Source organism: Takifugu rubripes, chromosome 1 (assembly GCF_901000725.2).
Source record: "Takifugu rubripes chromosome 1, fTakRub1.2, whole genome shotgun sequence".
Classification (NCBI taxonomy): domain Eukaryota; kingdom Metazoa; phylum Chordata; class Actinopteri; order Tetraodontiformes; family Tetraodontidae; genus Takifugu; species Takifugu rubripes.
Genome location: NC_042285.1, coordinates 26,920,054 through 26,947,413, shown reverse-complemented (window position 1 = coordinate 26,947,413; position 27,360 = coordinate 26,920,054). Strand labels below are relative to the sequence as shown.

The window sequence follows — 27,360 nt, the reverse complement described above, 5'->3', positions numbered from 1 at the left end:
TGAAAGTGCATTTTATTAACTAGAAGATAGAGGAGCATCCCCATAAAGGCTTTACTTTTCAGCCTGTGAGGAATAAAACATTTTTTTTTTTAAATTTAAAAAAAATCTGTGCTATAAACGACGGTTATATTTGACGCATGCGCAATGCTGTCTGGTGCGCGGCGTCTGCCGTCAAGCGTCACGAACGTAAACCGTTTGGCGCATGCGCAGATCGTGCAGCGCTGGGACTGACCCCCGAGGAGCAACTGGTGCGACGTTAATGGACAAGGAAGCGCTGTTTGTTTAGGTTTCGTCGGTCCATTATACACATTTTACTTTCGCCGAATATTCTGGCTACTTTATATTGTTACAATGCCTTTATTTGCCCAGAATCCCTTTGACGTAGATGTTGGTAAGCGAAAATCTCTTTTCTGTGTGTTTACTGTGTGTTCTGAACTATCTATCCATAGGGCCAACTGTTATAGCTAATGCTAGTTTAGCTTGACTTCAGTCCGATGTTCCATTCTAGGTTTTAAAATGCCCGTTTTACCCGATAACAACATCCACAAGATAAGTTATTCGTCAACTATAAGAGTTAAAATATCAGGCCTTCTTGATGAATGACTCGGGGTTTAACGTTAGCTAAATCGCTAATGTCTAACATGAATCAGCTCCGGCATCAGCTGACCACAAATCAGGTCATATTTCCCATTTAGGTCAGTCATTTTAGTGACGTGTTAGTGAGGGTTTAAATCAAATCAAGAATAGTATCGGCATCTGTCTTTTTGGTATTATCTCGTCTAAAAAAAAAAAAAAAGTTTTTGAGGTCGAGTTTGACCAAACAGGTGTCATTTCTCTGTCATGAGTGGAGACATGCTTTTGAGCAATTTCCTGTTATTAAGCAGTTTTATAAAAAATAAAAAATAAATACAGCACAGCAACAACGTGGCTTTCGAAACACCCCTTTGTGGTCTGCAGTTGAACTATTTATGGTTCATTATTACTATTATGATTACTCTTTAAATCATCAGGCCTGCAGACAACGGTATTATAACCAGGTATTTCTATTACCACAGTCTACCTCCAGATGACTTCTATCTGACTGATAAGCAAAGCAAAGCAAATATCTTTTCTGTCTGAACGGTATTAACCTTTCTTCTAAAATATTGCCAGAAAAAGCCACCAATGAAAACAACACAGCAGATGACTGGGGACTATTATTGGACATCTGCGACAAGATTGTAGCAACCCCTAATGGGTAAGCTCACGGTGTTGAATATTCCAATCTCATTGTTGTTTCAGCTGGCAGATGTATCCGTATGTTCTGAAGGTGTTCTCCATCCGACAGCTTGCACGTAATGAATTGTCTCTTTCAGAGCAAAGGACAGCTTGAGAGTAATCATGAAAAGAGTCAACCATAAAGTGCCTCATGTCTCAATGCAGGCTCTCAATGTAAGTTTGGAACCCTGCTTCCCACAGATAACTATGCATTTTCACCCATCTCACGTGTACAGCACAGGGTTATATACAGCATATACAGTATTTGTAGTTGTCTATTGCAAGATTAAGGTTGTGTTATTAATGCTATAAAAAGGTGCTGAAACTTGATGCTTTTGAGACGTTTACCCTATTTTGCCATCAAAAGTGTTCAGGTGACTCCAGTTAAAATGTAATTGATCCAGGTCAAAGCAAGATCATTTTAGTGTCGGATTTAACGCACCGAACAAAATTAGAGCCACCTTTTTGTCTCCCAGTCCCCCTGGACGCATACATTAACTCCTTTATATTCAGGACCTATTCATTTGAATATCAATAAATGACCTATAACTGTGCATGTTATCTAAAAGATTCACAGATTAACCAAACCTTCACCTTTGTTTCATGTGCAGTAATTTGACTTTTAGCTATAATATATAGAGCATTTTAGTCTGGATTTTTACCTGATTTTTGCTTTTTTCCCCTCACAGTTGCTGGGTGTATGTGTGTCTAATTGTGGCAAAGTATTTCACTTGGAAATCTGCTCAAGAGAGTTTGCCAGTGAAGTGCGGACTGTGCTGAACAGAGTATGTTAATTGATCTCTATTTCTCTACATCATTTATGTGTTAAATGCATGTTAAGCCCCCGGCGACTGAGGAAAAACCGTCTCCTTCTGGGAACAGGGGAGAGGAATGTAACTTTGATTTTTGTACTGCAGGCTCATTCTAAGGTGTGTGAGAAGCTGAAGGCGCTGATGGTGGAGTGGGCAGAAGACTTCCAGAAAGATCCACAGCTCAGCCTCCTCAGTTCCACCATAAAGACTCTTAAAGATGAGGGTGTCAGTTTCCCGTCTCCGGCTCCTCAAGTACGTAGACGCCAGAGTGCAGATATAAGCAGATAGCTTCGCTGCCCTCCGCTGGGACTTTACATTCCTCCTGACATATTTCACATCATTGTCTGGATGCACAATTGTCTCTTTGGCACATGAACATTTGTTAAGTGCCTGAGTTTATTAGGTAACAACTTATACATGTCATTGACTGAATAGAAGGGTTTTTTTGTCTGACATAAAGCAGCGACTAACATCAGTACTGTCACTGAACACACTGTTTTGGGCTGTCTTTATTTTTAGTATTGGCATTGTAACTATTTTTATCGTCTATGAAGAAAGAAAATGGGCTGATGTAACACTTATTTTGGTTTGTGTGGAGTCAGTTATCTGTCCTTACTTCCTGAAAACTAATGGCTGGGTGAATCTGATCATTTAAACAGCATAAAAGGTCCAAGAAATAATCAATATAGCAGTGCTCCATGTTAGGGGAGTAACAGGAAAGCCTCATATAATGGCTGTCTGTCTGAGCCTGTAGTACTTGATATGACCTGTAGGTTGATCATAGTTGTTGTACGGGCACATTTGCTCTGCTCTCCATTTTGTATGCTGATATATTATAAAATAATAATTTTCTATGTTAACCACAGAGTTCCAACGGAAAGGTGAGTACGAGTCCTGCCGGCAAAACAACGGATGAAGAGAACCTGGCTAAAGGTAGAGAGATTCTTAACTGTTGCGATATTAGTTTACCCTCATCTTTTTAGCCCATGTCCTCTGTCAGTCTGCCTCCTCACCCACACCTCCATCTTCTCCCTCCCAGCCATCGAATTGTCCTTGCAGGAGCAGAAGCTGCAGACGGAGACCCGGCCCCTGAACTCTGACCCACCCAGTGGCGGCGTAGTGCAGGAGGCCCGAAAGGTCCGAGCGCTGTATGACTTTGAGGCTGCTGAAGATAACGAACTGACTTTCAAAACAGGAGAAATCATTTTGGTTTTGGATGACAGGTAATGTTTGTTTCCATGTGGGACTCATAAACATGGATGTGTACTTTAGTCTATTGTAGCATCCTATTTATGTCTAAAACTATACAGTGATCCGAACTGGTGGAAAGGAGAGAACCACAGAGGAATCGGACTTTTCCCCTCCAACTTTGTCACAACCGATCTCGATGCTGAGCCAGAGATGGGTACCGTTTCCTTTTGAGTCTGACCGTGAACATTGATGCACGTTGATCTCAGCACTGCTAACCCAACCTCCTCCCCTCAGTGGCCGGCGCCGAAACCACCCCCAGTCCCGAAGAGACGCTCCCTGCTGCTAAAGTGGAGCCTGAGCCCGTCTTCATCGACGAGGTACCGTGATTCTTCTGTGCACGTGCAGGATGCCGATGAGCCGCCTTTTCAAACCCAAAGCTGCTCTCCTGTCCTCGCAGGGGAAGATGGACAGAACCCTGGCGCTGCTGCAGAACGCAGACCCCGCAGATGTTATTCCTGATTCCTCAGAGTTGATTCAGCTGGAAGGTACCAAGCGTAACGCTACATCCCATCACTGTCTGTGGCGCTGTGCCTCTCTAACTGTTGATATCTGAGCAGGAGCCTGCGAACAGATGAACCCTATGATTGATGAGAGGCTGCAGGAGATTGACAGGTGTGTAACAGAATGTTCTCACTAATCTTCTGAACTCTTCAAACTTTAAACTCCCCATTTTCTGGAATGGGAGAAAAATGTATTTTATTGGCGGACTTTTCGAAGGCTTCAGAGCAGCAAACTCACAAGGTGACCAGATCTGTGAATGATTTGATTTTTGTGTTTCAGAGAACACTCTGAGCTCTCAGAGTTAAACGTCAAAGTTCTGGAGGCTCTGGAGCTCTACAACAAGCTGATGAACGAGGCTCCCTTCTACACAGCTTACTCAAAAATGCAGACGCAATACGCACCAGTAGGTTCAGCTGTAGCCATGCAGTTCAGAAGCTCCTGTCCTAACACCGTCTCTCAGGCCCAGGTGTTTAATAACCACTTGATTGCACACAGCAGTATTCTGCTAACATCCCATCATTACATTCCAAGATAGTGACATGTCCACTAAGGGGATTGGACTATTGTCTGACTCAAATAAACCCAGTCAGTTGATAATTGTGTGTCCAGAACAGAGAGTTGCTTATGCTTCACCCTGAGTGCTCAGTTATTTCTGTCTCAGTCCTTTTGGGCTGTATTTGGCCACTCAAATGCCTGATAGGTTGACTTTAGTCACCATATTTCCTCCCTGCCTGGATTTCCTTTGCACCTGCTGGCTTCTCTGTGATTGTCCACTTCAGCACTTCAGGCCCAGACCGCTCTCTTTATGCTCTTACACTTCATTTTTCTGAAGCATAAAACCTGCTGCAGTGTTACTGTTGCCCATGCAGCATGGATTAATCCAATTATGCATTACGGTGGCAGAGAAGGGTATTATAGAAATATTCCTCTTGTCCAGCAGTTCTAGGTTACTGTGTTATGAAGTACCTGTTGGACTGGTGTTAAACCCAAACTACCCTGGTTCTGCTCTGTCCAGGGCTACCTGGGGCCGGTCGGCGCTCCCTTCATGCCTCCAGCCGGGCCTCCTGCGCAGCAATATGCCATGAGCAGCGAGTCGCCTGCATCGCTGCACTCTCTGCCACAGAACGCCACGGCACCGCCTAGCAACCATACTGCCCAGCCTCAATACATGAGGTAAGAACACGGCCCCTGAAACCTTTCAAAGGGTAACCTTTCCGAGCCTGTAGATAACTATCGATTCCTCACAGTTGGCACTGGTTGAGTTTCTATATTTACTCTTTATTTTCTTCACAGCAGTGGTATGAACGCTCAATACATGAACCAAGCTCCTGCAGCTCACTACGCACCTCAGGCGGGAGTGCCCATGGATATGGCGACCTATCACAACTCCGGCATGCCCCCTGTGTCCTATCCCATGGTTGCCCCCCCTCCCCAGGCTCCTCAGGCGCCGCAGCAGCAGCAGCAGGCGGCGTATTATCAGCAGCCTCTGCTGTAAAGCCCCAGCTGAGCTCAGCCCAGAGACACTAAGATGTTTCCGTTCCCCAGCAGCGCGTTAGCCGCCCATCGCCGTCTGCTTCTCGGAATATCGACTCGGACTTTTTCTGCATGCCTGATCACCTGAGCTAAGCACAGTTTAATCGTTGCCGTGTGAAAACCAGGACTTTTCTTTCCAATCGGGAATCAGTCCGTCATTCGTTTTGTCGTCATTGGCCACACCTAAAGTAATCGGAGTGTTGCAGGTGGTAATCACGCAGCAGTCTTTGAGTTGACCCCTGCTGGAGAATGCCGTGACCTTTCTTCTGGGGGAAGCAGGTCAGCATGTGCACATTTTGAAGTGCTTTTCTCCCTCTGTGGAGGTGGTCTGCTCACATCACACAGTCTGTGAAGGCAACCCTTCGGTGACAACAGTCCACATCTGTCCACATCTACACCGGAGTCCTGGGCTGCAGGGGACCGGAGCAGAGGAACCTGATTTGAGAGCTGTGTTGATCAAAACAGAATCACGCCTGGTCCGTCAGATGCTTCTGATGCGGATGACTGGCGGGACGCTACGGCGCTCCACTTGTGTTGCGAAGCGTTTGTCGGGTTTTTTTTGGACCGGTGTCTTGTTTTTAAGTGTGCAGGTGAATTTAATCCTCTGGGTTGGTCAGGAATAGTCTGTGTGGTGTCTTTTTTTCTTCCTCCTCCTCAACATCTGTCACCACAGCTGCTCTCTCGAAGGCCGTACAAACTGATTTTTTCCGTCTGCTCATCTGTTGGCTACGGCTCTACTTTCACCAACCTACTGCTGCAGTTTGACATATTTAACATGACGTCTGTGTGTTTGTGGGTGGATATATGTTTGGTATGCTCATGTTTGAAGGTTTAGGTCCACTGTAAAGCAACAATAATTTTCATGGTTATTATCATGTTTTAAGGTTAAATACTTTATTGGAACTTGGATAAGCCGCTGCCTGTCCATCATTATCACATCGGTACCCTTTTGCCTGATGAAAACTTTGGTTTTAATTATGCAAATGCACATACGTTGGAATTTTCCACATTTATACTCCACACACATTTGTATACCGGCAATACCATGGTCTGTATTGATTTCTGTATATTGGATCATACATGTATAATTGACATTGTTTAAAAAAGGTAATGATTCCTACACTGCATGTGCCTTTTGTTTTTACCGAGGCAAAAATGTTTTTGAGGGGCAGAAATGATTCATTGCTCTTAATGATGACAGACGTGAGGTTTTGGCTGTTCTGAGCTGGAGTCTGAGGAGCTGCAGTAGATTCCTTGTTCCTGTTTTCACAACTGTCCATATTTTCTTTGCTGGCTTGTTTATTAGATGTAAATGTAACGTTGACATTGCACCTTGTATTTACCACTGGATGCCTTGTGTAACTGTAGGAATCAGAGCGTGACACAAACTTTGAGTCTCAAAATCCGCCTGCTATGTATAATTCTGTATATTTTAAAAGAATATCGTAGGAAAATGTCCTTGTCCAGGATTTTAAAAAACTGCATTTGTAACAGAGCAATATGTATAATATTCTTTAATAAATGAGAAAATGACCTGAATGTGCACCTGTATTCATTGTCATCTGTACATTTACATTATTCCTGTTCAACACTAACTTCCAGCCTAATTACCCTTTTCTGCCCTGTGCACCAGCACTCTGACAGAATACCCCAAAGAGTTTTTTTTAAATCAAACTTGGGTCTTTTTATAGTTGCTGCCTTTTTTTATTTTCAGAACGATCCACTGGGAGGATATTTAGTTGCCAGTGTTATTCAGGGTGTAGATGAAGGATCTTTTTATTACACACATACTTGGCGCCACCAGTAGAATTCACTGGGTCATCTGAAAACCACACAGCTGGGGACTGTCTGAGACTCACAGGAGGTTTTATCATCTGTCCTTATTTTGCTGAGAGCAAACTGTCCTGATTTATTAGGTGGTAAAACTTCACAGGCAACAGAAAAATGTCCCTTTTTAAAAGAATAAACTGTTGACAAAGTAAAACCACTTACTGGTTGTGCTGGTGCAACTGAAATCTTAATAATATAATAGAAGCTTATATTAAACCCCCAGTTTATGGGACGAGTTTTGTAAAATTAACAATACTTCGTTAAATTGGTAAATAATCGCTTCACTTTCACACCTTTTGTTCCGTTGAGTGCGTCATCTTTAAAGTCAGACTTTCTTCGTTGTCCGTGAACGCAGCACGACGGGGGCGTGTCGGGAAGGGGCAGGGGGAGGGGTTATCCGCCCCTCCTCCCCGTCTCCATCCACGGACTTTTATCGGTGCGCATCCGCCGCTGGAACCGCAGCCAGTAAATCACTTCTCCCTCCTGTCCTCCGCTGTGTTGAGGTGGAAACGGAGGAAAACTGGAGTCAGCGGAACCCGGTCAGCAGTGGAGCGGGACGGAGCGGCAGCCTCCTCCCTGGACCGACGAATTGGCCGAGATGTCCCGGCACATCTACACCCGACACGGGATAGGAGAAGCGCTGCAGAAGCCGGTCAGCCAGGTAGGAGAAGAAAGTGTTTGAACGGCATCGCCATGCGCAATAAAGCCACTTCCCCATTTCCCGTCATTAATACGGTTCTATCTGTACAGCACTGACATATATTTGATTTTTAAATTGATTATCGCGTCTGTTCACTCGTTTCTAATGAGACTCAGTGGCGTCATCAGTCAAACTGAGGTCCTGCAGGTAAATGGCTAAAATCTCATTTATTAGGAAAGAAATTAACTTGGCTTCTTAATTATTTAGCCTCCTCTAATGGGACTCGTGATGCATGGAATTGCCCGACTAGCTTATTCAACAAAAAGGCTGTTCAGCAGAACCAATGTTTGACCCATATGCATATACTAACAGACATGCATCTACATGCATGTATGCATCAGTACTAGTGTTTTATAACGTCTGAGTGGGTGCAAATCAATTTTTTTTCTCCAAAGCAAAGCCATTAATAATTTTAATTCAATGTTTCCGTATGTTAACATCGATGACCAACATTGAGAACTGAGCTTGTCAAGTTAAAGAGAAATAAATGGTGAAACTACCACACATGGAATCAACGCTTGAATAACAACACAGACTGGAATCATTACATCTACATTTTCTCCAGCTGTGACATTTACATTGGTCGCCAACAACAGCAAACCCGCCGAGAGCCCCACCCACTGGATAACGGAGACCAACACATAACGTCCCCGGTGGAAGTAGTATTGCTCAAGTCAGCTGATCCTGGGTTGTCAAAAGCCATTAGAAGAATGAGCATGGAAATAGAACTGGAGGATGATTGTTCGTATGAAATATTCACATTCATTTCTCACGTTTCTCTTCTCGCAGCAGCGTTTTGACCTGTTCATGACTTCAGGCGCGTTTAAACTGGGTCATGCAGGAAAGGACGAAAAGGGTTTCCGATAGCATCGTCGAGCCCCGCGATAACCTTGAACTACTGTTTATTTGTCACAAGGTCAACAGAGGGACCTACTCCAGACGCAGCCGGCTGAAGCGTTCTGACGGCAGCACCACCTCCACCAGCTTCATCCTCAGACAGGTGAGACAGCTCAGGTAGCACCGTCCCATCGCAGTGAGCACCACTTCCTGCCTCCTCGTACGTGATAACCGGCATTAACGCGTCCGTCTGCATGCTGCTTACTCCTTCTGAGCACGTGCGTCACATTAATGTTTGGATGGCGAAGCTCTAGCTGGGCCCTCCGCAATAAAGTGGAGCCCGCAGCAGAAGTGAAGCCAAGCAATCTGGAAGGCCCTCTGGTGGTGGTTTGCAGTACAGACGCCTCCCTTTGCAGGCTGATTAACGATGTGGTTGATGTAGGTTTGAACTCTAGGTGATCCCAATTTATCGTGAAGTTTGACGTCACTTCCTCCCAACTCCTTCAAACCTTTAAACCAAAATCTGATGTGTAAATTTAGGCCGCACCGCTGCTTTTTGGGCCTCTACTGCTCCTAACGATGCAGTAATTAATCATCGTCGTCCCTGCAGATATTTCTAATGATGGAGAGAGTTACCTAACTACTAATGAGTTGCCAAGGGAACAGAAACTGTTCTGCGACACAAGGAGCCCGTGTCGCTGGTTATCCATGTTCCAGGGCCTTTCGCATCCTTTATCGCTTCTTCACATGTGACCTTGGCGTCCTCCGTTCGAGGCTCGCCACCTGCCTCTTTGAGGATTAGATCGGTCCGCTTTGCCGAGACCTGCTGACAAAAGCGGCAACGCACGGGAACTTGATGAACCTCATCTGGCCAGATGTGATTTATGATAGTGCCAAGTGTGCACATCTGTCCCCCCTGGATTTTCCTTTACATGTAGGTCAGCTCATACATGTGAGCGCGCTGAATCCAGAGGCAGCGCAGTTCAATTTTTACAGCCGTCTCACGTTTGTTCGCCGTTGCCACCGGAGCCGAAATCGAGGTATTGCCGCCAGGTTTGCGCTGTACGTTCAACCGGTTGATGTCTGACATTAATTATTAAACACTGCTGCATTAATTATGGGGCTCACAGGATGACGGAAAGACCAGCAAACAACTCTGAGGTTTGTAGCGGAAGGAAAAAAACAAGTGAGACAAACAGGGATAAATTTAAACTTGTGCGAATTCCTTTTCTGTAGCAGACGTTCACAGATTTCTAACACCCCCCCCCCCCACTGTGATTTGTGTCATCACTGTGATCGTCATCAGGTGAGAGGTGTGGGCTGCTTTTGATCCCCTCAGGTATCCATAGCAACAGCTGCCCTTCAGCAGCAGGGGTCAGGCACAGACGGGCTGATGATGGCGCCTCCTCCTTTACACTTGAAAGACGTTTATTAAGAGAGAATGTAAGAACTTTCTCCTCTTCATCCTCTTCATCTTTCACTATCCAGCAATCGCCTCATTTATATGTCAGTGACTTAATGGAGACCAGTTGTTGTTAGTTGGGGCCAATTTGAGACGGTGAAATGTCAAGACAGATTTACGTTGTGATTGAGGAAAGGGCAGAGCTGCTATATCACGATTTACCAGGAGGGGGAGCTGTTGCGTTACCCAAATCACTGCAATTAAATGTGAATTTAAAAATGGCGCCGGTAATAAATAGCCATTTAAGTAGGAAAGAATTACCTTTTGCCCATGGAGAAGTGTTTATAAATGAGAGTAAAATGATGCTTTTTAGTTTGCTTGGATCAAATGTCTTGCAGGTGTGTTAATTTTTAAATGAGAGCCTGGTGTTAAAGTGAGAATGAGGAGAAACACCCACTCAAACGCAACGCTGTAAAGAAGGAGCAGCGCTGGATTATCAACACTCCTACCTAAAATTTAAATCTGATTATACATCCGCGCACACACCGCGTGTGGGTTTACGCTCCTCTGATGCAGCAGAAGACCCCCCCCCCCCTCCTTGTTCTGTACGGTGGAGTGGAGCTTCTGTAGGCCAATCAGCAGGCTGTGTCTCACCTCTGTCATCAGCCAGTGCTGGAGAAGCGGATTGGCTTGTGTGGTCTGAGCTGGGAAGGCAGATGAAACGCCAGGTCCGCTCAGCCACTGGGGAAGACCAGGCAGATTCATAATGGGAGCCAACGCTCGCGCAGCTCCGGGGCAATAACATTCCATTCAGCATCAGGAAAACACTGTGCTCCACCTTTTTTTTTTTTTTTTTTTTTTTAATCCACTGCTGTTTACTCTGTGGTCAACGTTCATGTGGAGAAAGAGACAGCTGCTGGTTTTTGTCACTCCACTGTCCTCACCCTCCATCCTCTCTGGACCAGTTTGATCCCAACAGTTTTTGTTTCGCACCGAGGACCCGGAATCTCACCTCTCCATGTACGATAACTTGTACCTGCATGGATTTGAAGACTCAGAGGCGGTGAGTTAACGGCCGTCAGAACCAACCATGCCTTTATGCTGTGTCGCTGCTGTCCTATTGCCTTTCTGAACCCCCTGTTGTGACTTGAGGGGGCTGACTCCTCTTGGGGGAGTTGGAGGATTCTGGGGGGGAGGGTGTGCACAGGTCTGGGCGTGTTCATTTGAAAATGCATCGTTCAAACTGCACCGGCGTCCGACTAGACTACAGTTCTCTTCCTCCCTGATCATCGGCACACCGAAGCAGCATTTCTAGCCGATCCACCCTGAGGGAGAGAGGGATCAACGGTCGCCGTGCACGCATCTGTGCATGTGTATCTTCCACACATCTGTCTGTTGGGCTGCCACCAACACGTCCTCGTCTGGGGATAACGAGCAGCATCTTGTCATTACATCACCCGTAATCACGCCGACCTGCAGAGCCAAACCCTCACGTCCCCTTTAGCATCGAGTGGTATGAAAGAGCGGACCGGTGTTGGTACCAGCAGGGCCGCTGGGGAATCCAGCAGATAAAAATGTGTTGGAGCTGCAACAAAAATGCTTACAAAGGCAATAAAGGCAAGAGCTGCGGGGGAGGAGGGAATCCCACGGAGCCAGAATCTGTCGAGACCTTTCTGCACCTCACCGTGACGTCCTGGCTCCTTCCTGGAGATGAAACAGGGAAAAAGGGAAATGTTCATCCCACCTTCCTCTGAGGTTGGGGGGCGGAGGGGGGGGGGAATAATTGGCCCATTTTCATTTCTCATTATTTCACTGTCAGTGAGTCGTGTGTTTATCTTATCAAAGGGGCCTAAAATAAGAGTAGCTGTGCATCAGAATGGCCGAAAATGTCAAAATCTAAATTAATATAAGTCAGAGTGACAACTGGAGTATATCTGAGCCAAACTACACAAAAGACACTGAAGTTTCTGATCTCTAAAATGCTCATTACTCTAAAATGGCAACAGTCCTTCAGTGTTTCCATCTTCTCCAGCATCCACAGTTAAAACAGGATCGGGTTTCCAATTTGTGCTTCTCAGGAAAACGACGTTCACTCAACTCAAAAAGAAACGTGTTATTAAACCAAGTGATTGATCCTCATTGGAACATTTTGTTCCATCCTCAAGTCCTAAAATTTAGGCTCTATTGTGATCTAACATCCACGTTCAAGCGCCGCACCCGTTGGAGGAAGTGATGAGACCAAACTTCCTTTGGGGACTCTTCCCGTTAATGTCCAGACATGAGTTTGTCCCCGTTGGACCCGTGTTGGTCTCTGCCCGTGAATCCGCTGCTGGCTTCCAGATTGTGGCGCGCTTAGGACGGTTTTGGCAGCACTACAGAAGAGATCTTTTGGGCTCCGACCCTTTTTCTGCTTCCCTATCAGCACTGGTCTGGTCTGGAGATTTGCCGGAGGACTTTGGTGGCATTTGTCCGACAGATATTCCACAATTGTTTTATGAGCGACGTGGGCACGACAGTTAGCACAGCCATCCTGAATTAGGCGGCTGGATTGAACTTAATTATAAAGCAACAATTCATAGACCAATAAGTGTTTGTGCAACTGGTAACCCCCCCCTCTGTGTACTGGGAGCGTCGCTGAGCGTGTGCAGTGTACTGGGGCAGTTTTCAGTGAGGCGTGTTTCCAGGACCAAAGGCAACAGAGATGACGTTGATGAAAGCAGACAGCATCTAAAGGAGGACGCGGAGCCTATATGCACGGGAGGAACTGGGTTGACATCATATGCAGAAATCGGTTGAGCCTTGAACTGATAGATAAATGATTTTTGTCTGGAATTGTGCTCTCAGTGATCTGAAATATCATCGTGCTTCTTTCCATTTTTGCCTCCAGTTTCCATCGGCACGTTGTCACACCGAGGTCTTCAACACGCGAGCATCAGCAGAGTCCTGAGAAATACCTCAGTGCTCTTCAACCCTGTGTTCTTTATTCATTTTTGCATGTGTCAAAAAGAGCCTGGTTCAGAATTGTAGCAGTTTGGAGTGAAAAGGACGTTGACGTAGATAAAACACTCCTTCAAACGATCTGGAGGAACTCGTCCTTTAATTGAAATCAGCCGGTTTATTGGAGCCCAAATGTTTCCTCCCTCTCCTGGATTGTTGTTGGTAGATGTATGCATTGAGGAGAGAATGCTTTTACTCTTTGGACCTGAGGCAGATAGATGGAGAGTCAGGAGATGAAGAAGTTTGGAGATGGGAGCAGAGCGCCGCCGCCGTCTGGACAGATAAGGCCTGAGTGTCGCACGATGGACTCAAGACTGAACACTTGACACTTTTAGATAGTCGCCTCTCCCGTGTGTGTCATGATACTCGGAGGAGGTGCCTCGCACTCTGGACGCTTTCTGATGTTTGCATGTTGACATCATCGCTCAGTTTAGTGCGGAACAATTAGATCGAGTAACATTAAAACATTAAAGCTCCGACGCAGGACGGAGGTTACACAAGTGCCCGTCTGTAGTGACCAGTCATGCAAAGCTTTTATTTTCCTTTCGCTGCAGTCCTGCAGTCACAGGTTTTATGTGTAATGAGGCAGTAAATAATTATTTCTATCAAGGGAAGACTCCCCTGCCTCCGAATGAATAATTAGCAGAGGCGCCTGCAAGCTGCGGACAAAAGCATTAATCCGTCTCATCCTGACGGGCTGGTTGATTTCAAAGAGCGGCCGTGATGCGAATCTCCCGGCGAGGGTTCTGGCTGGATTCTTATTCAATTATTGACGTGTCCGCGCTTTAAAATCACCTCAGAGATGTTGCAGAGCTGTGGCTTTAAACCCAGAGACTGGAAGCAAAGATGTAAAATCCAGGCAGGGCTGGACTGAGAGTCGCCAGAAAAGTAAAGAGAACTCCCCAAGTTAGGAATTAAAGACGTCTTCAGCCCCTGTAGGTACGTCCTGTCTCATACTGAATGCTGTGTTTTACAATAAAATGTCATAAATGATCATCTGGGTCCCCCTCTACGGGGGCCAGAAGACCAGAACAGCTGTAATCTCTAATCTCGTAGCATCAAAAGTCATTTGGAAACATCTCTACGACATGAAGGCCCTTTCTAAATATTCTCCGTACTTGCATTCTCAGTTGCTCCCCCCATTTTATCAAGTGTGTGTGAGGCGTGACTTGATTTGAACTGGACTGAATTTAATATCTTTATTCATCCTCTTGAGGGGAAATTGGAGACCTTCTTGGACTTGCTTGAAATTGGAGATCTTTCCATTCATCAAGAACTGCTCAGTGTCCTCATGTCTTGGACTGGAAATACACATGGGAAGACATTGTGAAGGAATGATGACCCCTCGTTCTTCTTGCTCAGGTGTCAGTGCTTATATACTTACGTCCTCCATGATAAAGACCGAGGACTTTGTTGTTGTGAGGTCCAAACGGGCCCCCACATGCAGCCACAGCCTGTGGAGTGCTTCAAATGTGATCTGAGGAGTATGAAGGATATTACCGGTCTGAGCAGTCACCTCACCGTGCCAGCCATCACCGCGTACCGATGGTTTTCAAGGAGGTTTTTACAGTAATGCATCAACCGAGCTTTTATCTGCGGTCCCCCGGGACACGTGTCGCCATGTCGTGGTCATAATACGCGTCATTATGAAGAAATACCTCTAATGAAGGCACAGAAACTCTGCTCCAGCGTGACAGGCGCGCAGGACGGTCACCAGATAAGATGATTCTGAAAATTAAAAAAGCCTCTAAGCAAAGAAATGGATGATTTAGTAGAGCTGAATGCAATCCATCAGGCCCTGGATCAGGTAACCCTTTGTAAGCAGCTTTCCTGCTCCACTGAGCTTAACCTCATTGTGTGCTTGTTTGCTTGAACAATGTATGATTTTTTAAATGGTTTCCTGATCATGTGATGTCTCTGTCACTTCTATCTTTCTCTACCATCTAATCATCCATCTGATAGCCAAGGGCAGACTTGAGGCATCATGTCAATATTTGCACCAGTTTAAAAACAGGATTCAGTCTCACAGCCACATTTTTAATAGATTCTATACCTGAAAGACACAATAAGTTACACACAAAAACACTTACTGCTCTGCAGGTTTATAGCTACTTTAATAGATTCCACAAACTTTAAGAATGTTGTGTTATGTGACCTGACTCATCCATCCATCCATCCATCCATCCACCCATCCAACCACCCACCCACCCACCCACCCATCCATCCATCCATCCATCATCCACCCATCCATCCATCCATCCATCCATCCATCCATCCATCCATCCATCCATCCATCCACCCACCCACTCATCCATCCATCCATCCATCCATCCTCCCATCATCCATCATCCATCCATCCATCCATCCATCCATCCATCCATCCATCCATCCATCCATCCATCCATCCATCCATCCAGGTACCGACAGTGAACTTTCTGTCATGATTAGATTTTTCTGTCCCTCTGATTTCAACCTTTAACACACAAGAACGCTGCTGTTGTTTGTTTCCTGTGTGGTTTTAACATCCTTTGATTGTCTGACACGAACGTAAAGAAGGATGCATTTCATGCAGCGGTGCACGTCACGGCAATTACTGCGTAATATCATGCACCGCGGGTCCGTATCCCGGGATATTCTAACACGTTACACAATAATCAGCAGCGTGCAGTGAAAATCTGGGTGATGTGAGCAGAGCGACAGCTGAGTTCTGAAATTCTATGGCCATTTGTGTCTCTATAGGCACAGAAAACTGGGATGTGACAAAGGCAGCTCAGTCCAGCCATGCAAACAGGCAGACAGGGTTGTTAGTGGCTGCAGAGATGTGGAGAAGTTTCCGGTAACCAAACCCTCCTTCTGCTCATCCCGGCTGACTTAATTACTGGAGGTGGGAGAACAAACGACCTTTGACCTGGAAGGCCGGGGTCTGCGGTCCGCTGCCAACAGTGTATTTTTGACTTTAGACAGCAGCGACAAGCATTGGAACCCCAGAGAGTCGCTGAACCCGTTGGTCAGATTTTATGCAAATGGGGCAGAAATTAGTCAGCTGGAGAGCAACATCTCAGCACAGGGAACCAGTGGAGGACATTAAAAGCTGACAAAGTCTTTTTTACTGTGGATTGGCGTCTTTTTCATGTACTATTGAATGATGTTTGCATTTAAACACCTTTTTCCTGAGTTTTTTGTGAATGTTGTTATAAATATAATGGTTGGATGTATAGTAAGCTGTAAAAAAAAGCTGTTGTTACATATAACCCGGATCTAAAGCCAGATCTCTGCATGGAAACACAAACAGCAGTGGTCAGCCAAAGGTGGCGTCCTCGGAGCCAAAACGTGCACATGCTCACACAAAACGACGGTGATGCTGTTGGCATTGTGTCGCCGTCTTTGTTGATGAATGGATTATTCTGTCAGCAGGGATCCACTCCCTAAACCTGGGGTGTGTATGTTTTCTTTGTGGCGCTGGCGTGGAGATGACTGTACGCTGGTACGGAGCCACCCTGCTGCTACTGTAGCTAACCGGGTTTGTTTTCAGCCCACTGGGCTCAACGCACAACTCTGTCAAGCTGTGGCAGATGGCGGAAGGAAGAAGTTGTGAATGTCGGAGGCGATGATTGCTAAAATGACTAGAGAGACCATAAAACCCTCTGGCCCAGTTGCTTTGTGTCCTGTCTGCTGACGGTTTTGAATATTCCTCTGTTCTGATTCCACCTCTAAAAATAAAACAGAACCTCCTTCCTGCCAGTTCATCATCTTTAATCTCAACCTTTTGATCTCTGCACTCAGTCACACGCACACACAAACACACGCCCGCACATACACATGCATCCTTGCACTTCTATCTTTGCGAGGACACAGACATAATGCATTACCTAGCTCCTAACCCTAACCAACCCAACTAACCCTCTAACCTGACCTCAGCCTCTAAACCAAGTCTTAACCCACAAAGAGTCCTTTGAAGTTGGGAGGACCAGCCAAAAGATCCTCACTCCCCAAAAATGTCCTCACTTTGCTATTAAAATGCAGATTTTGCTACACAATATGTGCACACTTGTCGTCTTAGAATAGGTGGTTTCGTTTCAGTGGTTTTATGAAAGAATGTTGCGCGTCATCCTGGCTGGCCGTTTTCATCGCCGCCACTGACATATTAATTCAATGCTCTGCAGGGCTCAGCTGATTCCTACACAAGCCGACCGTCTGACTCGGATGTGTCCCTGGAGGAGGAGAAGGAGGGCGGCCCGCAGGAGCGGGAGCAGCAGGCCACCGTTCAGCTGGAGAGGGCAAAGGTCGGTGTCACTGGGAGCTATTTATGAACAGTGGAGTCTACATTTTGCCGCAGACTGTCAGCGCACACACATGTAGCTCTGTGGTGCTGTAGCAGCCATGGAGCAACCATGTCTGAGCGTATCTCCTGACTCGTCCGTGCACTCAACAGTTGATTTGTGATGTCACCGTTTACTGACAGATTCTGTCCACATCTCACTGTCCTTATTGGTCTTATTGTTGCGTATTTGCTCTTCTGCTCTCCTCCAGACTAAAGGAGTAGCATTTGCTGTGAGGACCAACGTCAGCTACTGTGGAGCTCTGGATGAGGACGTTCCTGTCTCCGGCACCGGCGTCTCCTTTGATGCTAAGGACTTCCTCCACATCAAAGAGGTACAGTAAGACTGGCACTGGCTCAAAGATAACCTTTGATCTCACTCTAGTTTAATATTCTTCATATCTCTATCCATCCTTTCATTTAGAGATCTGTTATCATGATGCCACTGTTTGCAGGCTGGATGCATTTGATGCAGAGGCATTTTGATTTTCATCCATATTTACTATGTGACCTCTTCTGACAATATCTGTAGAAGTTCAACAATGACTGGTGGATCGGCCGTCTGGTGAAAGAAGGCTGCGAGATCGGCTTCATCCCGAGTCCGCTGAAGCTGGAAAACATCCGACTCCAGCAGGAACAGAAGAGGGGACGCTTCCATGGGTGAGTCAGGGCTGGGCTGCAAAAGGTCGCTGGAACGGCAGGTCGCAGAAGCTCTGCACACACAACCACTGACTGAAAAACAATTCACTTTGAAGAGATGAAATAAGGGCCTGCCGGGGAGCTGGTGGATGTGCGAGTGCCAGGCTCAGCGGGGGGCCCGATTCCCAGCCACCGCAGAATTTTCCATCAGGCCTCATGTCCCTCCTCAGTTTCATAACTTCCCAAACTTTTCACGCCATACGTCACAATTCTAAACAGTAAAAGGTCTTAGCGGTCTTTCAAAGCCCAAGTTTGAAAAGGCTTTTCACTTTTTTGTGTCGTAGCAGTAAATCCAGCGGGAATTCCTCCTCCAGTCTTGGAGAAATGGTGTCGGGCACATTCAAGCCCAACCCCAACTCTGCAGGTTGGTCTCTTGGATATTTACAGATGGCATTCAGCTTCACAGAGATCAGTTCTTTTACCTGCTCTGCATTTGTCTCTTTGGAATGCTGTTAAATGAGGTTGATGATCAGTTTTCCATTCAGTCAGGTGATGTTTCCTTTCTCTTTTTTCCACAGGAAAGCAGAAACAGAAAGTGGTGAGTCTGGAACTGCAGGTTTACTGTTTCTATTACTAGTTATTACAGTCAATAATGTACATACACAGAAAGAAGATGCTTTTCAAATTTAGACTTTGAAGAATGCCATAAAAGTGCTGTAATAACCCAGGTAGGGACATTGTGGGGGAGGAGAAGGCTGCCTTCCCCCTCAGCCCAGATCCACTGACAGGTTCCCCACACGTCTGTATCTGTCCAATATTTCACTAGGAATCTTGAAATTATGTTATTTTATAAGTGTTACTCTGCTGCATCACTCCCTTCTTCCAGTGCTCAGCGTCTATACGACCACACTTATCTTGCCTGTATGTGTGTTTGCGCCCCCACCCACCCCCTCCCCTCCATAGGCGGAGCACATCCCTCCGTATGACGTGGTTCCCTCCATGAGGCCGGTGGTCCTGGTGGGACCGTCCCTCAAAGGTTACGAGGTAGGAAGGATGTGCATCTGCTGTATTAAATCTCGGCCAACTGTTCTGTTGTTATGGAATATTTTGTATTTACAAAAATATCATGAAGATGCATCGTTCATTTTCGATCATCCGCCGTCGGCCCGGCTGACTGACGCTTTCTGCAGCGTCTTGAATTTCCACTTTGGCCCAAATTAAATATCTCCCCGTGATGCGACACTGAAGCCGGAGCTGCTTATTGATTATCAGTAAGCAGCGAAACCCTGGGGCAAACAATAAAGGAGGTGGTGTGAGGTGGGAGTCAGTTGTCATGGAGTCGCCGCCCCCGCCTCTCTTTCTTGTGTTGCCGTGGTAACAACCTTCTGGGTAAAATGCATCAGTCTGAAAAGTGGAGCATGGTTTGAAATTAGAAACGGGGTGTAAATGTGCTGCAGTGAAGAGCGTCTCAGCAGCCTTTAACAGCTCTGTCACACGTACAGATCTTAATCTCAGGCTTCTCTGTTTATTAATTAGTAACAGGAAGCAGTTTAGCTCTAGAGTCAAAAACTGGAGGAGCGGCGTGGAAATAATTGCCTTTATTCAATACAGCTTGTTTGGGAAGTAAAGTAGTACAACCACACGTCACAAATCTGAGCTGATGTGACTGGGGTGCATGCAGCTGTCATTCTAGGGTCCATCTCAACCTCTAGTTCTGAAAGGAACAAATGCCCACGGTTACGTCCATTAATGACCGCCGACTCGTCGTCTTTATAGGTGACAGATATGATGCAGAAGGCGCTGTTCGACTTCCTAAAGCACAGGTTTGACGGGAGGTGAGTGGTCTCATCTGTCTCGCTGTGAATCACTGCCAGTTTGTCCTGAAGATCTTGTGAAATGTCTGTTTTTTTGGGGGGTTGGGGGGTATTTTCAGGATATCCATCACGAGGGTAACAGCTGACATATCATTGGCCAAGAGGTCAGTACTAAACAACCCCAGTAAGAGGGCCATCATTGAGAGATCCAACACCCGCTCCAGCCTGGGTAAAGCTACAGGAAGTGTTTTACTCAATGATGTGCACGTCTCCCAAGTGCCTGTCGTGACAAGTGAAAGGTTTTCCTCCTCCTCTTCCCATTTCATTCCTGTGCTGCTGTGTGTTTTTGTCTGCCTGCAGCCGAGGTGCAGAGTGAGATCGAGAGGATCTTCGAGCTGGCCAGGGCCCTGCAGCTGGTGGTTTTAGACGCAGACACCATCAATCATCCCGGGCAGCTCATCAAGACCTCGTTAGCACCAATTATCGTCCATGTTAAAGTGTCCTCTCCTAAGGTGAGATCAAAAGTGCTGAATACTTTCATTGAAGAATACAGATTTAATTCAATCTTAAAATTGATCGCAGCCCTGCTCACCTGATGTTCAGCATCAATCTTCAGAAGCCCACTCAATCGGTCCATGATATTTTTGGCTACATTTCCATTTTGGGCAGTTTTATCTGACATCTTGAGCTCATTTGAATTTCACTCTTCCCTGATCCGGGATTGACCACCAGGTGGCGCCCATCATGGGGAAATATGTAAATCCAAAGCAAGAACCGATTAATCGATCCTCCGAAACATCTTTTTAATGATGTTTTGCTGTCAGCAACTGTTTGCTCTCTCCGAGTGAGAAGCTGTATCTTAGAGAGCTACAGCTTATTTAATGGAAGTTTTACTTGTAAAGACGCATTTATTGTATTTCCTTCCTACAGGTCCTCCAGCGGCTGATCAAATCAAGAGGGAAATCTCAAAGCAAACATCTGAATGTGCAACTTGTTGCGGCAGAAAAGCTGGCGCAGTGTCCCTCTGTGAGTTCAAACTCTTCCTTACGCCCCACTCATGTTGGTGCTGAAAGAAATCCCCACAAAGCGGCACCGGCAGCTATACTTTCCTCTCTTTCTTCTCCCTCTCAGGAGATGTTTGACATCATTCTGGATGAGAACCAGTTGGAAGACGCATGCGAACACCTTGCAGAGTACTTGGAAGCATATTGGCGAGCGACGCACACGTCACTCAGCACGCCGCTCAACCCACTGCTGGGACGCAATCTGGGCTCCACGGCGCTCTCCCCGTATCCTGCTGCCATTCAGGTGAAATTAAAAGACGTGTTTCTGTTTCCCCATCACGATTACCTTTACGACCCGAATGATAATGAAAATCGGACTTTTGTGGGGTAAAATATGATGGAAAATCACCGAAAATAAAGCAAATTATTGGAAAAATTGGATTTAGCTCGACAGGCAGAGATGATTATTGGCCAGCAGCTCTGCCTTTAGATGCTCGTTTTATTAATCGGCCAATCAAGGGCTGTGCAAAATCAATATTTCCCCCCCCCCCAAACAGGCACAAAGAAACCGCAACAGCAATCATGCAATGACGGATCATTCGCCGGTGGAACGTCGCACCCTGATGCCGGCCGATGAAAACTACCATAACGAACGGGCTCGTAAGAACCGCAACCGTCTGTCCTCCGGCTCCCAGCACAGTCGGGACCACTCGCCTCTGGTGGAAGAGGACTACCCGGACCCGTACCAGGATTCTTACAAGCCTCACCGTAACCGTGGATCCCCGGGAGGCTACAGCCAGGAGTCCAGGCACCGGATTTGAGCTGAGACGGACCGTGAAGAGAAGAAGCTACAATCATTTGGACTGTAACGACCTCGTATCGATGTGTAGTACCTCCGTGTCCCCCTTCAGTCGTGGCTCCTGCCAAACAAGCTTTTTAAACTTAAAAAAAAAAAAAAAAAGACTTCCTCCCTCTGGTTCAATTTTGGAAGGGGGTGGATGTAAAAGTAGCACAAGAGCAGAATTGTAAGGTTTTAGAAGGAAAACTGCAGCCAGACCTGATCTGAATGTGCCCCAGGTGGTTCAGGGGACAAAAACACATGCAAGCGATGTGACAACGTGAGCTCTTCCAGACCCTTCCGCACCAGACCCTTGTAGCACGCAGATCAGAATGTAACACCAGGTCAGTCTGTGCTGGATGCCAGCGTTCCGTAGCCGATGGAGACGGCAGCTCAGATGCTCCGATGCTCCTCAAGGATGAGAGTGGAGGCCTGGACCCATGGAAGCCTGCTGGGGACCATTAACGGGAAAATGGATAGAAAAAACACAGCTCCTATCCTAACCAGACTTGGAAACAATACAGTTTACATTTTACAACTGCCTGGGCATTTAGGGAGCATTTAAAATCTCTAAATTTGTAGTTTAAATGCATAAACAGAGTGACCTTCTCACATCACCGCAGTGTTAGGCATAAATAGAATATATTTTAAAAAGAAATGACACTTTAACTTGATTATTACCCACAGTTAATTGTACAGATAATGCTTGACTGACATTAAAATATTTACATTGCGTTAACATTTTAAAAAGGTCAGCTGGAAGCTTCCATTCCTTAAACCAGAATAGCATGGACGGCATTGTGGCGTTCTCTTCAGGGTTCATGCCCCGTGTCTTTTAGTTTTATTTTTAATTCCCTCTTTAGCAGTAACCACATCAAGACGAGAGGACGTCTAAAACAAATCATACAGATGAGGCCAAAACCTTTCAGAACAACAAAGCTCAGGAATGAGAGGTCGTTTGGACCTGACAGATGTAGCGTTCAGCTCCTCAGATTTCACAGCGTTATGCTAAATTGTGACGTGTCTTCATAACATTTGAAACATGCTTTACTTCCAGTTGTCAGAGGCCTCTGACCTAATATGAAACAACAGGATCCCGTGTCAGTGACTAATTGATCTCGAGGGCTTCCATGTGTGAATATAGTCGTAAATAATTGAAGGAAAGAAACCTGAATTTATTAAAATTGCACTCTAGTGCATGAAAATATGTTCCAGTCATTTCTTCATTCAAGTGATGTACACACCTTCCAAATTCAGATTTTAGAAAAATCCAGCGTTCCCCTCACATATTGTCTGATTAAAGATTTTCTAGGATGAAATCCAGACGTTTGTAATGAATATTGATTCCACAGGCCCCCTTTACAGGAGTTTTAGATATAGCTTTTCCCTCTATTGAGTAATTCCTCCAGATAAGAGACAGAATTTACTAAAGCACTTGGACAGAATTACACAGCTTTTGGCATTTTCTTTTACAATCAGGTGAATTTGTTTGTACTCTTTTAGTCACCACAGTGGTCACACTGCATATCATGAAGGCTATGTTGTTATCTGTTGTAATTTTCAGGTGTTTCTTTTATTCTACTGACCAGAGATTACCAAGACTGATGAAAAGACTTCTGCTCTCACCTGCCATCTACTGTAGCTTTTACCAGTGGTGTTTCCAATCAATGAAGCAACGGTTTCAAAAATGTTCAGTACCGCCTGTGACAGAATGATGCATCGATTATGACTTTGTGTGCACTGTCATTTTACAATTCATGTAATGTAAATAAACTGCTCTTATCCTGTTGGATAGTGCTGATTCTTATTCAAACATATTGAGATTTCAATCTATTTGAACTCAGTTTTTTCGATGCAGGTTGCATAGTTTGAGAGTTGTCATCAATATATTATTGTAATGTTTTTAGACATTTGGTTCATTCCTACCAAAAGACATGAGTCTCCAAAGGTCCCGCCGCCACAGACAGGCAGAAAATTGCTGAACTAATGACCAGTCAGTCAGTTTTGACTTAGTCATGTAATGATTTAACCATGTTTATCTTATTTTAAACAGAATAATATATCAGTTATTTCTGTACAATCGCATGTCGATAGAGGACGGCTCGCGCAAGTACGCATGCGCGGTACTGGTACTTTTTTTTGAGCTCATCGCCGCCACAACATCCAGCTGATTCTTACGGCGTTTAATGTTTTGGTTTTCACTTTTGAAATACTTTTAATGTCATAACCTCAATTTATCAAAATCGATCCTCGCAGCTATGACAGTTGTACTCGAAAGCCCGACAGCTGCTCGTCTATGTAGCTAGAGGGCTTGGTAAAGTTGAGTGACACCAACGCTAGCTGGCTAGCTAGCTAGCTAAGTGACAGCCGATTTGAACAAGCTGGCGTCAGAAAACCCTTTCGGCAGTCATGGGAATATTATTTACAAAGCTATGGAGGCTTTTTAATCATCAAGGTAAGAAATCCGCCATGACATTTATGCTGTGTTTGTCGTCCACGGGAGCTAGGTGGGCTCAATCGCCCGAAAAGGCCCCTATGAGACACAGGTTTGCGTTTATAAGGCTTCCAAACGTCGTTTTAATGTCATGAATGAGCTGTAAGGCGTCGTGTCTCCCCGGTGGAGGGAGGGAGGGAGGGAGGCTTTCACCTGGAGACCGACTACGAGCGTCCTCTCCAGCCATATGTTCGCTTCTTTCGGCTACCTGGTTGGGAGCGGACAGGTAAGCAAGGTGAGCCAAGTCCGAGTGAAGGATGTGGACTTGGGTACAGGAAAGGTCGGTGTGAGGAGGCTGTAACCTGAAACCCGACCGAGGGCCACCATCTCGGGCCGGTGGACCGGTGTCACCACCGGCGGGTGGCGACGCAGCGACGGCGGCCACATCAGCACTGTCCCCGGGTTCAACGCTGACTCCACACCAATGGAATCTTATCGCCTCATCAGTGGGAAAACAACTGTTGATCTTGGAAATTCTTAACTCCCAGAGATCTGCAGTCACACGTTGCATACGTCTAAGAAAGCAGAATCATATAAGGAAGAAAGCAGAATCATATATTATATTTTTCTAACACTTTAAAGCTGTTGGAGCGTCTCTTTTATGTCTTTTCAGGCCTGCAGTCGATTCTTGTTACAACACAAACCAATCTATTTGCTGTAGCTTCAGCCAGGAGAAGTATTGCTGAGAAGTATTTGACTAGTGACTAGTTTCTTATACAATCAGTCCTTGTGCAGAAATGGTGTAAATCACATGATGGTATCAATTTCCTTGTCACCACAGACAGTCATTCCAATACAAGTAATTCCCTCAATCTCATCTGATCGCACGTGACATTCTTTTTGATCTGAAGTCCAATAAATGAATTGCAAGCAATAAAAATGCACTATAGGTGTAATAAACACCAATTCGAGGTCGTTTATGTTTAACCCCTTGGATTTCAAAAGTTCACCATTAATTTTAGCAAACTGCATTTGAGAGATGAAGAGAGACTTTTGCGGCGTCTCCGGTGCTGCTGCAACACTTTCGAGTCCAGATTCATATCCGAGACTTCCTGCTTGGCTTCAGAAATCTGTAGCTGTAAAAGTTCCCTCTTCACTCTCGGCACCACAATACTTGAGTGTTCGACGCTGCACCAGTGGGCAGAAATGAGGAACAGAGAGGCTGTTCTTTGACTAACGTCTCACATCAAAAGACTTCTCGGTCGTACTCAGCTCAGACTTGGTTCCGTCTCTTCTTTGTCTTTCAGAGCACAAAGTTATAGTTGTGGGCCTGGACAATGCTGGCAAGACCACCATTCTTTACCAGTTGTAAGTGGTTAAACTAGCTTCCTCTCTGTGCACGTTCTGTCGCTCTGGGACCAACACATCAGGAGCTGAACGTCACAATTGTCTTGCAGTTCGATGAACGAGGTGGTGCACACCTCTCCTACAATTGGTAGCAACGTGGAGGAGATCGTGGTGAACAACACGCATTTCCTGATGTGGGATATTGGAGGACAGGAGTCCCTGCGGTCGTCATGGAATACATATTACACAAACACAGAGGTGAGTGCAGGCTCGCACATATTGTGCCTAAAACAGTTGTCATTCCTAAACAGCACATGCCATCCTCTACCTGAAAGGTTTGTTTAAATCCATTGTGGTGATGTTTTAGTGTATATTTGTGTGTGTAGTGACAATTTTATACCAGTTGTCTGTTGATTAAGCCCATTCAGTATTGATGCTCTGCTGGATGTCCATCCATTCATATTTCTGTCTCCTCCTCTGCAGTTTGTCATCGTGGTGGTGGACAGCACAGACAGAGAAAGGATCTCCGTCACCAAGGAGGAACTGTATAAAATGCTCGCGCATGAAGTAAGTGAGGGGAAAAATCTGTGCATGTACAGGCTACATCATCAAGTTAACAGTGAAAATATAATATAAAAGTAGTCTCAAATGACCGTGTGTGAGTGACAAAGCCAGTTACTGGGGCATGTTTCCTTACTTCTGCCCTCCAGGATCTAAGAAAAGCAGGACTGTTGATCTTCGCTAACAAGCAGGATGTGAAGGGCTGCATGACTGTGGCTGAAATCTCACAGAGCCTCCAACTCACATCTGTCAAAGACCACCAGTGGCACATCCAGGCCTGCTGTGCGCTCACCGGGGAGGGGTGAGACGTGTATTAATCACCAGCACTCTTCCATTTCATAGAAAGCCTTTTTTTTTAAAAAAAAAAAGCCATTTTGTGCTGCGGTTCGACCTTGACTCCAGTTTTCCTTCTCATTCCCCATGTTCCTCAACCACCTCCCCTGATTTCCTCACCTTCAGGTTGTGCCAGGGGCTTGAATGGATGATGTCACGACTCCGCGTGAGATGATGTCCCCTGTCGTGGATCACGAGGGTGCCCTTGTTGTGTCTGTTCCTTCCGCTCCAAACGCAAACTTGAACCGAGGGACCGACCGGTGGACCCCGTCCTCGTTCCTGCAGATACGGACGGAGTGCTGCCAGGATTTTATATTAGCGGATACGATAATTTATTTTGTTCGTTCTGAACACAGAACCAAATAATTGGAGATTTCAGAATGACTTTGGACGATAGGGACTCTAGATGTTGCTGCACGGTTTTCCTTTCAGCTAACCAGAGGGCAGCAAAGTGTTCGGCTTGGAATGAGGACGACGACAGCAGCTGTGTGAGTCCACAGTGGCCTTGCAGTATTGCCTGACTGGCTGGGGCGGTTTCCATGGCGCTCTCTGTGTATACAGCCCAGTATTTTAACGTGGTGCCTGCAACAGAATGTGCAAGTGGGGATTGATGGTGACCGACACGTGCAGGAAGGAGGGTAAAATCAAAAGTCCACCCTCTTCTTTCAGTTTCCATTCAAAGGTGAAGCGAAATAAAGTGTCTCCCCTCTCTTCTGTGACGTGATCGTATGATGTTTTTCAGTCTTTAGGAGGCAGATTTTTCTCCAATGAGCTGCTTTTCAGGGGGTCGGTGGGGCAGCCAGAGATAAGGATAAAGGAGATGAATTCAGAGAGCAAAGAGGACAAGTCAGGTTAAAACTGTGAGTAGTGGCTTCAGAGACAGGAAAGTGAGGCCTTTCCTGCAGGTTCCTCACGGTTAAATAACCAAGCACAAACCGTTAACCTTTAAAAA

The 27,360-nt window shown here is 45.8% G+C and overlaps 3 protein-coding genes across 7 annotated transcripts; all 3 read left to right on the top strand.

Annotated features, from left to right (window-relative positions):
- Positions 1-201: 201 nt before the first annotated feature.
- stam2 (signal transducing adaptor molecule (SH3 domain and ITAM motif) 2) lies at positions 202-6,897 on the top strand. Of its 2 annotated transcripts, none has more exons than XM_011613231.2 (14): positions 202-391; positions 1,153-1,237; positions 1,356-1,431; positions 1,947-2,042; positions 2,175-2,321; positions 2,936-2,950; positions 3,129-3,292; positions 3,380-3,474; positions 3,555-3,637; positions 3,718-3,805; positions 3,878-3,932; positions 4,101-4,248; positions 4,837-4,994; positions 5,115-6,897. In XM_011613231.2, exons 1-14 carry the CDS (start codon positions 352-354, stop codon positions 5,314-5,316), a joined length of 1,452 nt encoding a protein of 483 aa, XP_011611533.2. In that variant the 5' UTR covers positions 202-351; the 3' UTR covers positions 5,317-6,897. The 2 variants fall into 2 exon arrangements, with proteins under 2 accessions (XP_011611533.2, XP_003962205.2); XM_003962156.3 differs by having other exon boundaries at positions 2,936-3,002; positions 3,109-3,292.
- Positions 6,898-7,600: 703 nt separating this feature from the next.
- Positions 7,601-23,522, top strand: cacnb4a (calcium channel, voltage-dependent, beta 4a subunit). 4 transcript variants are annotated; one of them, XM_029842954.1, is made up of 14 exons: positions 7,601-7,845; positions 8,801-8,884; positions 17,284-17,403; positions 17,651-17,773; positions 17,971-18,098; positions 18,422-18,501; positions 18,656-18,675; positions 19,041-19,121; positions 19,854-19,912; positions 20,011-20,120; positions 20,252-20,403; positions 20,822-20,917; positions 21,023-21,199; positions 21,453-23,522. In XM_029842954.1, the coding sequence occupies exons 1-14, from the start codon at positions 7,783-7,785 to the stop codon at positions 21,714-21,716; spliced, it is 1,557 nt and encodes a 518-aa protein (XP_029698814.1). In that variant the 5' UTR covers positions 7,601-7,782; the 3' UTR covers positions 21,717-23,522. The 4 variants fall into 4 exon arrangements, with proteins under 4 accessions (XP_029698814.1, NP_001266998.1, XP_011610891.1 ...); NM_001280069.1 differs by having other exon boundaries at positions 7,783-7,845; positions 18,425-18,501; positions 21,453-21,716; XM_011612589.2 differs by lacking the exons at positions 7,601-7,845; positions 8,801-8,884 and adding an exon at positions 10,732-11,186 and having other exon boundaries at positions 18,425-18,501.
- Positions 23,523-23,848: 326 nt separating this feature from the next.
- Positions 23,849-27,127, top strand: arl5a (ADP-ribosylation factor-like 5A). The gene is made up of 6 exons (XM_003962159.3): positions 23,849-24,188; positions 25,475-25,535; positions 25,625-25,772; positions 25,998-26,081; positions 26,225-26,376; positions 26,535-27,127. The coding sequence occupies exons 1-6, from the start codon at positions 24,143-24,145 to the stop codon at positions 26,581-26,583; spliced, it is 540 nt and encodes a 179-aa protein (XP_003962208.1). The 5' UTR covers positions 23,849-24,142; the 3' UTR covers positions 26,584-27,127.
- The last annotated feature ends 233 nt before the right edge of the window (positions 27,128-27,360 follow it).

Bases quoted from the DNA above. Each gene is read 5' to 3' on its own strand.
- stam2 (XM_003962156.3), top strand. From the start codon at position 352: ATGCCTTTATTTGCCCAGAATCCCTTTGACGTAGATGTTG. The intron at 1,432-1,946 runs GTAAGTTTGGAA...TTCCCCTCACAG, and splicing joins TCTCAATGCAGGCTCTCAAT to TTGCTGGGTGTATGTGTGTC. The intron at 2,322-2,935 runs GTACGTAGACGC...TGTTAACCACAG, and splicing joins TCCCGTCTCCGGCTCCTCAA to AGTTCCAACGGAAAGGTGAG.
- arl5a (XM_003962159.3), top strand. From the start codon at position 24,143: ATGGGAATATTATTTACAAAGCTATGGAGGCTTTTTAATCATCAAG. The intron at 24,189-25,474 runs GTAAGAAATCCG...TTTGTCTTTCAG, and splicing joins GAGGCTTTTTAATCATCAAG to AGCACAAAGTTATAGTTGTG. The intron at 26,082-26,224 runs GTAAGTGAGGGG...TCTGCCCTCCAG, and splicing joins ATAAAATGCTCGCGCATGAA to GATCTAAGAAAAGCAGGACT.
- cacnb4a (XM_029842954.1), top strand. From the start codon at position 7,783: ATGTCCCGGCACATCTACACCCGACACGGGATAGGAGAAGCGCTGCAG. The intron at 17,774-17,970 runs GTACAGTAAGAC...CAATATCTGTAG, and splicing joins ACTTCCTCCACATCAAAGAG to AAGTTCAACAATGACTGGTG. The intron at 19,122-19,853 runs GTAGGAAGGATG...TCGTCTTTATAG, and splicing joins CGTCCCTCAAAGGTTACGAG to GTGACAGATATGATGCAGAA.